The sequence below is a fragment of the Ochlerotatus camptorhynchus genome, unplaced genomic scaffold (assembly GCF_037179485.1).
Source record: "Ochlerotatus camptorhynchus isolate MF236.1 unplaced genomic scaffold, CSIRO-AGI_Acam_v1.1 ptg000361l, whole genome shotgun sequence".
Taxonomy (NCBI): domain Eukaryota; kingdom Metazoa; phylum Arthropoda; class Insecta; order Diptera; family Culicidae; genus Ochlerotatus; species Ochlerotatus camptorhynchus.
Window position 1 is genome coordinate 5353135 of NW_027040849.1, and position 15475 is coordinate 5368609.

Sequence of the window (15475 nt, forward strand, 5' to 3'; positions counted from 1 at the left end):
AAAATAAAAAAGCAGGACGCTTAGAAGGAAAGGCTGGCTGTGGAACTTCTCGTCGTTGCTTTGCTCATCGCTTTCAATGTAACTAACGTCGATTTTCTAGTTAAACGAAACCTCATTATGGCTTTCAATCCCCTTTCACGAACACTCTATCACCGCTCTTTCACAGGACGTCTTGGACTTCGACAATTTCTACATCGATGAAAATGAGGTTGCGAGGGCAATAAGTAAACTGAAATTCTCGCTATCTGTTGGACCTGACGGAATTCCTTCAGCGATGCTGAAAAGATGTACTTCTGCGCTATGTCAACCTTTGATGAAACTCTTCAACCTTTCGTTTCAACAAGGAGTGTTTCCCTCGATTCGGAAATCATCATTCTTGTTTCCAGTTTTCAAAAAGGGGGATAAACGAGATGTCAGCAATTACCGTGGCATAACCTCCTTGTGTGCATGTTCAAAGGTATTTTAAATCATCGTGAACGACGTTCTTTTTGCCCGCTCTAAACATTACATTTCGGTTGATCAGCATGGATTCTATCCAAAAAGGTCGGTTGCTACAAACCTTGCTGAATTTACCTCTCTGTGCATTCAAGCAGTCGATTCTGGGAAGCAGGTGGACGCTGTCTACATGGACCTGAAGGCTGCTTTCGATCGGGTTGAACATCCTTCTGAAGAAGCTGGAGAAGATTGGTGTAACGTCTGCTTCAGTGGATTGGTTCAGGTCGTACCTAACCAACAGATCCTTGTGTGTAAAAATCGGTTCAAGTCAATCGGAGATGTTCGTTAATCAATCTGGCGTATCACAAGGGAGCAACCTGGGACCACTGTTGTTCTCCTTGTTTATCAACGATGTGTCACTGATTCTGCCACCGGGAGTGCGACTTTTCTATGCTGATGATGCTAAAGTCTACGTCATTGTAAACAGCTTTGAAGACTGTCTCGAACTGCAGAATATCTTGAATTCCTTCGAAAACTGGTGCACAAGGAACTGTATGACTCTCAGCATCGAGAAATGTCAGGTAATCACGTTCAGCAGAAAGTTCAAGCCAATCGTATATCCATATTCGTTATCCGGGCAACCTCTAGCGCGGGTACAACGTATTCGAGACTTGGGAGTTAGTCTCGATCAAGAACTCACTTTCCGGTTCCACTATGATGCCATCATCTCTAGATCAAACAGGCAGATTCATTATGAAAATTGCTAGTGGATTTCGTGATGTTTTCTGTTTGAGGTCATTGTACTGTGCTCTAGTACGGTCAATTCTGGAATTTGGAGCAATCGTTTGGTGTCCTTATCACGATAGTTGGATTACACGAATCGAATCTGTACAGAGGAAGTTTGTACATTATGCTTTCAGGAACCTTCCATGGCGTCATCCTCAGCATCTGAAACCATACCAGGATCGTTGTCAACTACTCGGAATAGAAACGCTGAAAAATAGACGTCAAGTTGCTCAAGCGATGTTCGTCGTTAAAATCCTCAGGAATGACATTGATTCACCATCCTTACTAGCAAGAATGAATATCTACGCCCCCGTAGTGTCAGATGAATTATATCAAATATCAAATATCAAAATATCAAATTTGTTTAAAATGCGTTATGTTCCGTTTTCGATCATATTTTTTAAATAAATATATGGATGGAAGATAAATTAAAAATATTACGTGTAATCTTCAAGTGTTTTCACGTGAGAAATGCTTTAAATGTGTTATTTCATTTTCCGTCATATACGTCATGAAACCTCTGTTGATGTGTTTCATGAAAGAGAAAACTATCAAAATCGAGCGCTCTTTCGCTCATCCGTTTCACCGAATCTTGAAATGAAGACCAATGGAGCGACGGGAGAAAGAGAGACAAGCGATTGAACATTTGTTTGTGCACGCCGACTGAGGTTCTAGAATGCTGCGAAGCTGTTCGACTTTAACAGAAAAAGAAAGCCAGCAGTCTCTTCGTCGCATCGATTTGGTTGATTGAAGCTGATACTGTGACGGCCTGGTCAGATTAAGTTCCCGGAGAAAGTTGGAATAAACTTCCAGAGGAAGATGATGATCCAGGAAAAGGTGGAAGAAAATTTACGGGACAAACTGAGAGTAATTTTCACAATATTCAGACACAGATACTTTAGGAACAAGTTAGCAGGATATGTGGGAGCTTCCAGACGAAATCTTACCGGTGTCAGCCAGAAAAAAATCAAAGACCGTCTGGAAAAAAAACTCCCAGATGGTTTCGAAAGAAACTTCAGGAAGAAGTCAGACACCCCTATTCTGTATTTCGTTCGAAACGAAATTCTCATACAAAAAAATAATGTTTTGTATAGGAATTTCGTTTTAAACGAATTACAGAATTTCCTGGACATCCGGAATAAACGTTCTGGAGAAGTTGTAGGCATCTTTAAGTGGAAGTGGAAGTCAGAAGTTCAAAAGAACAGAGGTCCAAAAGAAGGAGAGCATCCACGGATAGATGGAAGAAGGTTAGGGGGAAAATTACAAGAAAAATCAAAACAAAATTTCATGAGTAATCTTAAGGGGAATAAAGAGAAACTTTCAGAATCTTCCGGAGAAGTTCTTAGAACTCTGGGGATTTCTTTCAAAGGTAGCTAGAAAAAAAAACCTTTGTTGAAAAATTCTTGTGGAAATTGAAAAACATCTTTATAGTTCATAATTGATCATTTTGTAACTATCAAAAATGCAACTTATTGCTTAAAACAATATAAACTTTTTTTTTTTTTTTAGATTCTTTATTTAAGAGATTTTTAGCCTTAGGCTAGTTCATCTCTAAAACACAATATAAACGGATATTCAAAGAAAAAAAATTCCCATTAATTTTGGGACAACTACAGAAAGTTTTCATCTGGGGATCTTGAACTGATATTCGCTCTATATTTTTCATACAAAAGGATTATTGGTACTACCCTAAAGACCTCTAAACTCCAACAAATGTTTCAAGACTTCCATGAATTTCTCAGAATATTTTAAAAGTTATCGCAACTTTCTCGAAGTTCATTGATCTATCCGTTCCTAAACTTTCCTTAAGTTTTATAAATTTCCCTGACCTTCTGTGGACTTACCTGAAGTTTTCGATAGTCCTTGAAAATATTCCCTAAATTATCAAAAAGCTCTCAGAATATCCTAAACGTTCTAACATTTTTTTCTGATACTTATGGAATTTCCCTCAAAACCCCGCAATAATTCTGAAATGTTTGAAACACTCCTGAGACTTTTGGATTTATCTATGATTTCTCGGAAATTCTTGAAAGTTCCAGCAATTATTTAAAGAAACTGCTTTGAAGATCTCTGATGATCATCCTCCAAATATTCTGAACATTCCAATAAATAATAAAAGCGTTTAAAAATCTAAAAACTTCTCTAAAGCTCTCAGAACTTCTTTGAAAAACTGAGAACTTGTTTCTGGAAATTCCCTGAGTTTCTAGTTATGTTAATTGAACTGCACTGATATTCTCTGATCTTCACTGATGTTATTGAAGCTGCCCGGAAGTTCATCCAGTTATCATAAAGTTCTACACCTGAATATATAAGAGATGAACTAGCCTACGCTAAAAATGTGAACAGGGGATCAACTTTTTTCGTTTAATTTGCGGCACATGGTGGGGTACCCATTCCGAAATTCGTCAACCTCCAGTCACTATTTTCGGAACAAGTAAATTTATCGTTTACGAAAGTACACCATGAATAAAAATCATGAAATCGTGAACATTGTTCCACAAAATAAACGTAACGCCTGCAAAGGCAACAAAAGTCATAGAATCGTGAACTCTGTTCGGAAAATCATGATCTAGTTCTGGTAAACGTGATTTATGTTCATGCGTTGTGATTGATATCGTGAACCTTGTTCTGGAAAACGAGAACATGGTTCATGGGACTGTATAATGTCAACTTCATTATAATTACCAATATTTTAAATGGAGTGAGGAAGTGGAATGAAAACAACGGAAGCCTTGATGCAGGTTTTACCCGCATCCCAAACTGGCAGCAGGTATCTGTCCAGCAGATGGAATGAACACACTTTCAGCCGAGTTTTCAGCTCAACAAATCAACACCACCTTCGACTTCCATCCGAGTGGCGGGAGCAAGAACACCGGATGCGTTCGGGGATTCTTTTTCTTCGAGGACGGCCAGTATGATGACACGTACGTCCCAGCCACTGCCATTGTGCCGGACCACCATTTCAATTATACGGATCACCTCACTCACTAATAATCAAGACACTATTCTCGACGGATCCGAGCACTCTATGAGCATAAAATCAACAACAACTAAAAATGACAGCTGTAGCATTGCATGTGATCCAAGTTTACGATTTCAGGAACGAAAATCACACTTATGGGTTCATGAATCACGAAATGATGATTTTATTTTGTGTTTTCTGTAGCGTTATGAAATCGATGGTTGCGCTGAACAGTCACGCCTGGGATGGATTTGGGATTTATTTCATGAAAATTTTATTTACTCGATCACGTTTACGGGAACTAAGTCATGAATTCAAACGAACTAGCAGTTCATGCTTTCGTGATTTGTTGTTCACGAATACCGGAACGGTTTTTTTTTCAACGAATTCAATATCGTTGTCTGCGTATTGCTCTCGGCTGTATGCACTCAACGCATAACATGAGTCTCGAGGTTCTGGCAGGAGTAACACCTAAAGGGTGATACGGTCAAAATTTGGTCAAGAGAAAACGCGTGTAAATCGGTGAAATCGTTTATTTAAAAAATCAAATTAAATTTCTTTTTCAAGTTCAATTAGTATAAAATTCAGGAAAAATATTCAGTTAGGCTTCCGCTTTTCCAAATCCGAATTGCCGGGCCTTACGCTTGACCCCTGCCATCAGATTTTGTACAGCCACCTTGTCCACCTTCTTCGCCGCAGAAAGCCAGTTTGCCTTGAACTGCTGCTCACCCTTAGCAGTTTTTTTGGTCTTCTTTAGATTCCGCTTGACAATAGCCCAGTATTTCTCAATTGGGCGGAGCTCTGGCGTGTTGGGAGGGTTCTTGTCCTTGGGAACCACCTGCACGTTGTTGGCGGCGTACCACTCCATGGCCTTTTTACCGTAATGGCAAGATGCCAAATCCGGCCAAAACAGTACGGAACAACCGTGTTTCTTCAGGAAAGGCAGCAGACGTTTATTCAAACACTCTTTCACGTAAATTTCTTGGTTGACAGTCCCGGAAGCTATGAAAATGCTGCTTTTCAAGCCACAGGTACAGATGGCTTGCCAAACCAGATATTTCTTTGCGAACTTTGACAGTTTCATGTGCTTGAAAACATCTGCTACCTTTCCCCTTCCTTTTGCCGTATAAAACTCCTGTCCCGGAAGCTGCTTGTAGTCGGCTTTGACGTAGGTTTCGTCGTCCATTACCACGCAGTCAAACTTCGTCAGCATCGTCGTGTACAGCCTCCGGGATCGCGCTTTGGCCGTCGTATTTTGTTTATCATCGCGATTTGGAGTCACTACCTTCTTGTAAGTCGATAGTCCGGCTCGTTTTTTGGCTCGATGCACGGTTGTAGACGATACACCCAGCTTATTTGCGGCATCTCGGAGAGAGAGGTTAGGGTTTCGCTTGAAACTACCGGCAACTCTCTTTGTCGTCTCAGCGGCTTCCGGTTTTCGATTTCCCCCCGATCCAGACTTCCTGGCTGTCGACAAACGTTCCCCAAACACTTTAATTATATTTGTAACGGTTGATTTGGCAACTTTTAGCGATTTTGCCAACTTTGCGTGCGAGTAGCTCGGATTTGATACGCTGCTCTTCTTGCTTGGACGGCATTTTGACAACTGAAGAGTGAATTTCAAAATCAAAATAGGAGCAACATTCTACACACACACACCTTCAAAATGAGGGGTGTTCAGGTTTTTTAAATGCAAAATTGAAAGAAATACGTCAAGTTGATATTGACCAAATTTTGACCGTATCACCCTTTATAAAACTACTTTATGCCCGGAACCACTGAGTCCCTGAAGGGAACTCCCCAAAGCCCCAAGCTGCTGGTCTTAACCAACGGCAGCTCCCGGGGTGGGCACTCAAGTCCCTTGTAGGTTCCGGTTTTTATTACCTTGTATTTTATTGGCCGGCGATGATAGTGAGGCATGGGCAGTATCGAACGGTGATCGACTGGTGGTTCGGCTGACTCTAGCCGGGTAGCGGTGATGATAGCAGGTGATTCGGCAGACCCTGGCCGGGAAACGACGATGGTAGCCGGTGATGGTATCGAAAGGTGATCGGCTGGGGGTTCGGTCGAAACTGGCCGGGAAGCGGTGATGATAACAGGTGGTCCGGCCGACCCTGGCCGGGATACGGCGATGGTAGATGCCCGTGTGAGTTTGCCGGTAATCCTGGCTCTAAACGGCGACGAAGGTAGCCCGGAAGGTATATCGGGTGCTGATCGGCAGCCGGGTGGGCAACGTGAGGACTTGAATGGCCGGGGTGATCTGGGCTTTGCCGGGTAGTCAACCTGCAATAGCAGGGGCCGACGACGAACAATGGCGGGCCTTCTACGAAGGACTGACTGTCCGCAATGCGGTGGCGATTGATGTCCGACTGATGATCGACTGGCAAGCTGGCGGACTAACCGGGCAGATTCGTGAATAGCCGGGTAACTTGGCCGGTGCCAGGTTGATTCCGCCGACGATAGAATAAGCCAGGGACGACTATTTTTTTAATTCCATCATATTATTCTTGGTTTTTTATGTTTTGAAACATGGTGCATTACACTTTATTATTATTATTATTATAGTCCATCTGACTTGATAGTCTCAATGAAACACTTAAATCTAAATGTAGTCACTCATTAAAAATTAAAAATTGGCCAACAGCAAACGATGACGAAACATCGAGGCATTGATGTCAAAGTCAAATAGGTCAGAGGCTTCGTTGAATTGATGAATCATGGCGACAAAGGAACTGTTTGCAGCATAGTTGGTTGCATGTACTACTTCATGTAGCAAGGTTCTCGGACGGATTGTTCGGGCAGGAGCATACAGATTAATTTTGGCCAGTAACTCAGGAACATCATATTCTGCGAGTAAAACTTTAGCAACGAAGACGACCTGCGATATGTTTCGTCGCTTAGCAAGAGTATCCAAACCCAGTAAACGACAGCGGTCATCATACGGTGGTAAATTCAGCGGGTCACTCCATGGAAGATAGCGCAGTGCGTATCTGACGAATTTGCGTTGAACAGCTTCGAATCGTCCACTCCATACAGCTTGGTAGGGCTTCCAGACAACACACGCGAATTCCAGTAGTGAGCGTATCAATGAACAGTAAAGGGCTTTAAAACACAGAGGATCACGAAATTCCTTAGATATACTTGGTAGCAATTTGAGATTACACGATTAAAAATAGACGAAAAAAAAATCGCGTTACAGAATTGAGTATAATACAATAAAAATGTCTCATGCTGAATTCTATTTCAAAACACATTTTGATCATTTCCTTGAGAGTAACCGTTCTCGAATTTGGCCAAGTTGGTTGAAAATGGTTCTTAGCCTACACAGTTGAAAAAAGTAATGTGAATTTCTATCACTATGATGCATATAAAAGGAGCGTCATGTATCATACAAGTTAACATTCAAAATATTGTTTGCAACATTTCTTGCAAGTGGTGTTATGGAAGAAATATACTTGAAATTATCATATTAGAGATAACTGAAAGCAGCTTTAGTCCGGGAATTAGAAGGTTCTAGCTCTACTGTTGGTCCAGAAACCCATTTTAAAATTTTTGATAATTCATACCAAATCCGAAGTCACTTTCAGAAGCCATAAGCTCCACATGTCTACAGTTCCGATATCACATGGCTAATGGAATGCTTTGAATCCAGCGCGTATTTAATAAAGCATAAAGTAAAACACGATTTGGAATATCCATTGTCAGTAAAATAATATGAAAAGATCTCACCAAATTACCAAATTAAAAACTGAACATTATAGTGAAATCTGCAAACTGACAAAATCGGGGGTAGACAAAATCTGGAAAGCACTGTATTGCATTTTTCAAATGACCAGTACCGACAATACCGGTAATTTCACACGCCGGTACTGGTATTTCGGTACCAGAAAATATACCGTTATTACCGGTAAAACCGATACCGGTACTACAACCCTATCCACAAAGTACACTCGACGTTCGGTGACAGATCAATGTTTACTTATCCAATCCAGAGATGAAATCCACGAAAATTTTGGGAGAATGCTTTTCAAATTATAAAGGGCATACCAAGAGATTTTTAAGGAATATTCAAAAATAATTGTAGAGAAAATTATGCAGAAAAAATATAGTGAAAATTATGAAAAATAGGAAGATAAATGGAACGGCGACGGTGGTGTAGTGGTAAACGTGATTACCTCTCACCCCAGCAGGTCTGGGTTCAATCCCAGTCGGCGCCGCCGGGATGTTCTGAGGCATAACATCTCTGATCACGCCTTCCTTCGGATGGGAAGTAAAGCCGTTGGTCCCCGGGTCATGAGTTGGTGGGTCAGGCACGTTGGTAGCATTGGTGCTCAGCACGGAAAACAAGATCGACGGAAAAAACAAACCAAAGGAAAAAAAGGAAGATAAATGTAGTTATTTTCAAGTGTTTTCTGGTGGGATTTCCCAAAATGATCTACATTTTTAGGAAGTACTCACTACGAAAAAGACATGTAAATTTCAGTGCCCTGATATCGACACATGCAAGTGGCCCTTTTGACATAAGAATAAGTTAAAAAGGACTAGAAAATAAATTCAATCAAACGCACTTTTCGTCGAGTTGCATGTGTTTCAGTTTCAGGACACTTAATTTTATATACCATGTTTGTTTACGTTCCATGATTTACGTCAAAGCTGAATTACGTCTCATGTAAAAATAATAATTTCTAAGTGTGTACTAGACTGATGCAAAAATTGAAATTTTTCTCCACAGTGCTTAAACGGTTTCAAATCGGGTCCTGATTAGCCTCCGAAAGTTTAAACTCATTTGATAAGAAACTGACTTGGCACAAACCATTTAAAGTTTATATGGAAATTACTATGAGAAAACAATTTTTTTTGTTTTTTGTTGCCTTTTTACATATTGTACTGTTAACAAGTTATATTGCTATTCTTATGGGAAATTTTATCAGCTACAACGTTGCAGAAAGTCGTTTTTCAACCTAATAAGTCAAATTAAATAGTTATTAATTGTTTAAGAGATTGATAATATTATGCCAAGATTAAGCAACTGTATTGTGGGCAACACTGTATTCTGCAGTGTGACATAGTAGCCATGATTTTGTCTTCTATTCTACGCGCCATAAACACCAATGTTGCCTGCTGAACAGTTGATTGAGCATTATCATAAGACATCTGTAACTTGAATATGTGAATGGTTTATATAATATAGTATAATTGAAGGATCTCACCAAATGCATCCAATGTTCCCCAAATTCCTAATTTATAGATAAAAATGGAATGATCTCACTAAAACTGGCCATCTTGACTGTGATCAGCTTTTCCGGACTTCTCTATTTCACGAGCCATTCCAGTAGCCCTTTAGCTGCTGTCTGTTGTCCTGCGCCAAACGCTTCGGCTTCATCACACAGCTCGCACGGATCTTCGTTCTCTTCTGTTTTCATTTTACCACCGACAAATCGACATGAATGACCATACAAAGTATCATCAAATTTCTGATCAAAGCACAAAACTGACATCTGTCGCCGTGTTCGCGAAAAATGTTTACCCTAGCCACGAACACGCATATACACTGGAGTCGCTTTTTACGCGGGTGATACGTCCCGCGTAAAAAAAAACCGCGTAAAAAAAACCGCGTAAATTCCGGAATCCGCGTAAATTCCGAAATCCGCGTAAAAAAAAACCGAGTAAAAAAAGACCGTGTAAGAAAAAATCGCGTAAAAAGCGATATACCGCGTAAATTCTGAAATCCGCGTAAAAAAAAACCAAAATCCGCGTAAAAAAAAACCGCGTAAATTCCGGAATCCGCGTAAAAAAAAACCGCGTAAATTCCGAAATCCGCGTAAAAAAAAACCGCGTAAAAAAAACCGTGTAAAAAAAAACCGTTTAAAAAGCGACTCCAGTGTAAAATGTATGAGTTGGTTCGTGTCAAATCTATTCCTGGCATATTATTTTCATCTAGACAAAAAAAAAATCTATGGTTTTGACAGATAGGATCGTTGCACATTTGAATCCGCCGTTATGGATTCTCGATTAAGAGTTAAGTTTAAGTTTCATGTCGGTTTGTCGGTGATTTTACCGCGTTTGCCCAATCAGCACTAACTGTAGTTCAACCACCTTTTCTCATTTGAACCAAAAAATCACTTCGCGGCTTGCAAAACGACCCGAAGGTTCAAGGAATTTGTGACCGTAACGATGTTTTTCACAGACCACACTTTTAACACTGGTCAAAAGAAAAATGTGCGTTTGAACTTTATGCAAACGATTTATAGCGCAAGAAATCCGAACCGTACTCTAGCAGAGCCTTCTTCGATCCGATATTCTGAGATAATTTCTAAGGAAATAATTTAGCCAATTCAACCATTGAACATTTTTCAAGATTCCCTACACAGAAATTCAAGATCCAGGATCAAACATTTTTTTCAAGGTTCGGAGACTTCGTTTCAAAACTCTGGTTCTAGATTCAAAGTAGTTCCACACCAAATAACAAATCAATCAGACGCAACCTTTTTCCGATTTGCATAAAAGTTCGCACAATTGCTTTTATGGACAGTCATTCACATTTTTGCTAAAGTTCGGCCATTTTGGGCTTGGGTTAAGCTCGATTCCCGGTCCGGTCTAGGAATTTTTCGGGTTGAAAAATGTCTTGACCTCTCTGGTCATTACGCTGACAAAAGATTATTGAAAAATATATAGGATAAGGTGGGGCAAGATGGGTCACGGGCTAAGATGGGTTATCTACCTAATTTATTAATTTTATTGATTGTCATCATCGACAGGCGTAATGTAGCCCCAATTCTGGTTTGAAAAGGCATACCATCATTGGGGTTGCATTGAACCTGGTGATTTTAACAATCAAATAAATTAACAAATGTAGGGTAGAGCGCTACTTCGTCGTAATCGCCCATTTCCGTTCTATCGATCAGAAATGATCAATAATATCAATGATTTTACCGTGCACAAATCAACAATAGGTTTATACCGATGCGTTAATTCATTAGCTACAACATTAATCCTATTAGAGCGCATTGTATTAATATTTACGCTCATTGTTCTCGAAACAAAAGAAGCGCGCCTAGCGAATCCCCTTTTTCTCCGTTTATCCGTAGGACGAAGAAAATCTAATGGCGTTTCAATGCATTTGGACGGTATTGAAACTCGAAGGACGAATTTAGAATCAAGAAGCAGTATTAGATTTTAAGCTAAATCTCAATAATTTGTGACTCTTTATCAAATCCAATGGTACGTATGGAAAGGTGAATAAATTTAGAAGTCATATTTGACAGAAATATTCCATTGTTTGTTTAAACCCGTTAAAAAAAGGAAGCGCGGGTTGTGCTTAGTAGGACGGAAATTAGATTAAAAAACCCTACTAGCTGACAATTAGTAGATTTGGCCATGTTGCCCCTATGGCGAAACTGCAACACTTTTCCCTAAGGCCTCTGAAGTGCCTCATAAAAAAATCCCGCCAAAACGGGACTCGGAATGCACCCTGAAGATTTCAGAGTATAACAACGACTCACAATGATTCAGCAGGAAATTTCGGACAACATGAGCACGCGTTTCCGTATCGTATTCGTTTTAATCATTTTTTATTATAAATATTCCTATTACTGTCTAATGTTCTTTTTTCCTCATTTCTTTTTCATCTTCTTCTTGATCAGCATCATCTTCATCATCGTTTGCTCAATTATTCCCGTTTGTTTATCATGTTTTTTTTTTTGTTTGTTCACTAATTGGGCGCTCAACAATGTAGTTCTTGCCACTTTCCTTTCGTCGTCGCACTGTTTTATTCTTTTAGTCACAATCTCGAAAGTGTGCCTGGCTGTGTCTGTGTGTGTGTTGATACAATTACATTATTTTCTTTTATATGTATAAGATGCATGCACGTTTTTTTGTGTGTTTTGTATAGACTTTTTGCTTAACCCTTCGGTTCGTTTGCCATGTACTGCATTACTGTTCAGCTTTTTCCCTAACACTTCTCTCTTCTTTTTTTTTACTCTTCCTCAGCCATTTAGCGTGTGTTTACGTTTTATACTTTCAATTCGTTTATATGCTCATAATTATTATTTACTTATTTTTTGTGTTTTCTTTTGTTTGTTTATCTTTAAAAAGGTTGCGTTTTCTCTGCTTTTCACTGTAATTTATTATTATGTTTTGTTTTGTTTTGTTCAATGGTTGAATGAATTAGAATGAATACGTTTTTGTTGGTTTATGTGAGAGTGTGTATAGTTTTTTTTTTTGTTATTCCTAATCTCACATTCGACCACAGATAAGGGTTTGTTTGTGTATGGGTGTGGATGATTGAATGTATTCCTACCGTAATAAAGATATGAAAGAGATAATTCTGTGTGTTCGCTAAGAATACTTGTATTTGTATGTTAGTGCATGTGTCTGTGTGTATTTTAGGACGTGTGTTTGTGTCTGTATGTGTGTATTCGATTCGTTTTCGTACAATTTGTGATAATGGGGGGAGGGTTATGAAATGGTAGATTGGCTATACTTGTGAGGACATATGAGAGCATGGTGTGACTACTACAACAATGTTGGATGAAAATGCCTCGGTTGACACCTAAACAAAAACAACTTTTATTCTGACGTGTGTACGATGAATGTATGTGTATGTGAGAGTATAGCGGAAAAACTAATAAAAGTACGGTTTTACGTTAAATCGTATTGAACGTCGTGAAAACACCAAAAATCGTAAAATCGCACTTTTATCAGCGATTCCGCACTTCTGAAGAGTCCAGTTAGAAATGCAAAATATAATAAACTATTTCCAACGGAAGGGTTGTTCGAAAATCGAAATTAAAATAAAACATTACATAGGTAAGCGATGTGTTTCTGTCTGTAATCCTATCACTGATTCTGTTTATTTTGTTTTCGTCACTTTTGTTTAATGTTGTTGATTGAAGGCATTTCTTTACACGATCCTTTCTGCGTATCCGCGTTATGGCGATTGAACCCATAGAAAACTCTCTCTACCCTTTCGATTGTTTACTCCTATTCATTCTCTCTTGCTTCCATGATTGATTTGATCTGTTTAAAAATTGTATCTAACTTGTCGTCTTAATTAATTACCTATTGTTCGCTACTGTTTTCTGTTTTCTTTTACCAACTGTAATTATTTTACTAAATGCGTGCAGTTCACTGTCGCTAGTGTTTGATTTCTAAACTTGTTTGTTTGCTTTTCTACTGTGTGTCGTTCTTGTGGATTTAAAACCGTGGAAATGCAAGAAATTTGTCCATTTGGCGCAAAGTGGCCGTTTGGCAGAACTCGTGTGTCGAACGAGGGAAATTCGACGGAAAGTGGTAGTAGTAGGATCGAGTCTAGGGATAGTTTAAGATCAGACTTTTGTTGTTGTTATTGTTGTTTACGGTAAGATTGACCAAAGCAAAAGTTGCCGTCGATTTGAGTGAGTGTGTTTATTTCAATCAGAGGTGTTCGCCAAAAAGGGATCGGACTTGTATGGTTTGAGTGGAATTATTGCACACGGAAGACTAAAGGTAAAATAAGTAAAAACAGAAGAAAATGGCACTTATTAGAAACGAGAGTGGGACATCATGACCCAACCGCTCATGAACAATTACAAAATAGGAAAGTGTTTAATCAGTAGTGCATATTATTGATTGCTAATGCGTTGTTGTAGTACGAAAATCTACTCTGATTCATTTTTCGGAAAACTGAGGGCTATTTGACATTATTTCCCACCAGGCTCGGTCAAACTAAAAAAGGTGTATTTTTGGCAACAAAAAAAACTATAGGCGAACGTCCAAACAAGCGGTTCAGGGAGGTAAGCACCAAATTCTAAAGGAAATGTTATTTTTTTTTTAAATTTTGGGATGAACAAAATATTTAAAAAAAAAATCAAAACGATTTCCGCTGTGAGTGTTGGACCGGTTAAAGGTCACCAAAAATAATAATAATAGCTCATCCTTTTTTACGTAAGAATCGTGGCATTTTTATGTTTTCTTGTGGCAGATTTTCTCATTTATACAGCACGATTATAAGCGAGAAAGTATTGTTGTAGAGGGTTTTGTATAGTAATAAAAAATAGGAAACAAACAATAAAAAATATTATTCTGACGCATAAAGTGTGTATAAAAAATAAGCATTTCTATAAAAAACAAACAAAAATATAATACAATCTATAACTTCTACCTCATCCGTTTTTTTTTTCTTCTTCTTCTTCTGCTTCGTTTTACCTTTGCATTTATATTTCGTATAATCCGCGCTAAGATCGCTAAGATGCTTCAAAGATAATAATTACCATAGTCTGACTGACTGTCCACTCAGAATTGGAATCGGTTTAAAATTCTGTGGAGTCAGAATTTTTGCTTTGTTTTTTCGTCTATCGAGAACCGGATGATAAAACTGCTAATCCATAATTGTCATTTAAAGCAGATTACACAAATAAATAATCACAATTTGTTCGATCGTATTCTGTTCTTGAGTTTCAGCTTCGCGTCACCAAGTAGCAAGCAGGTATATAGAAGGGGGGAGTTGTGTAAATTCAATGTATATATATTTACAGAAATTTGAGATTGAATTTAAAATTTCCGATTAGCGGGACAAAAGCCAAGCTCCAGCGAAGCGCGACTTGTCTTTTCCAATGGCCCCATTTTGACTGGGGAAAAAAGCTACTACACGGGGGACCAAAAAGGGATTCGAACACCTTCTTTTGTCACAACACATTTGCCAATTTGTAACCAATTTCTTAGATGGTATAATTAATATATACGACTGTATTTCTTGCTTTATACTTGCTTCCACTAACACGATGTACACCTATCCTGCAGATTTGCAGATTTTCCGGTTCCTAAACTAATCGTCTAATATTTTGTTTTTACTTTGCTCTCGCAGACAGAAAAAGAACATAAATTGTAGGTAAACGCTTTTTCTCCAGATGACTTACCTTAACTAACAGTGTGTGTGTCTGTGTTGCATAATAATAGGAGTTAATAATGCTTCCGCCTTCTCACGTTCACCATAAGCCGGCCATGCACATGCTACTGACTCTATCTCTCTCTTGGTCGCACTCATTCGATTCCGAACGCCCCCTTCCGGGATTGTGTGGTTTTACCAGTTGGCCATACCGGGTTTGTTCAGCGTCATGAAGTAGATCTGACAGGACGAACCACCTTTGGCACTGCTGAAGAACACCTTGTCATTCCGCTCGCAGAGGAACTTGAGGCGTTGGGCTTTCTTGTGCATAAACACCCCGTCCAGGTGGCCCGTTTCGACCGAACGGATCTGCGGAAGAAAGAGGAAAATGTAAGTGAACGGAAGAGCAGGACGACTTGGACTACTTT

General features: G+C 39.2%; 2 protein-coding genes across 11 annotated transcripts in view; both read right to left on the reverse strand.

Moving 5' to 3' along the window:
- The window catches only part of OXA1L (OXA1L mitochondrial inner membrane protein), a 135649-nt gene that overhangs the window by 21611 nt on the left and 98563 nt on the right, over nucleotides 1-15475 (reverse strand). The window lies entirely within an intron of this gene.
- msn (serine/threonine-protein kinase msn) overlaps nucleotides 12149-15475 on the reverse strand; it is a 239681-nt gene continuing 236354 nt past the window's right edge. For all 10 annotated transcript variants that reach the window (XM_065231740.1, XM_065231748.1, XM_065231744.1 and 7 more), the window contains one exon: nucleotides 12149-15416. In XM_065231740.1, coding sequence (XP_065087812.1) covers nucleotides 15243-15416 — 174 coding nt within the window. In that variant the 3' untranslated portion in view covers nucleotides 12149-15242. The remainder of the gene's footprint in view (nucleotides 15417-15475) is intronic.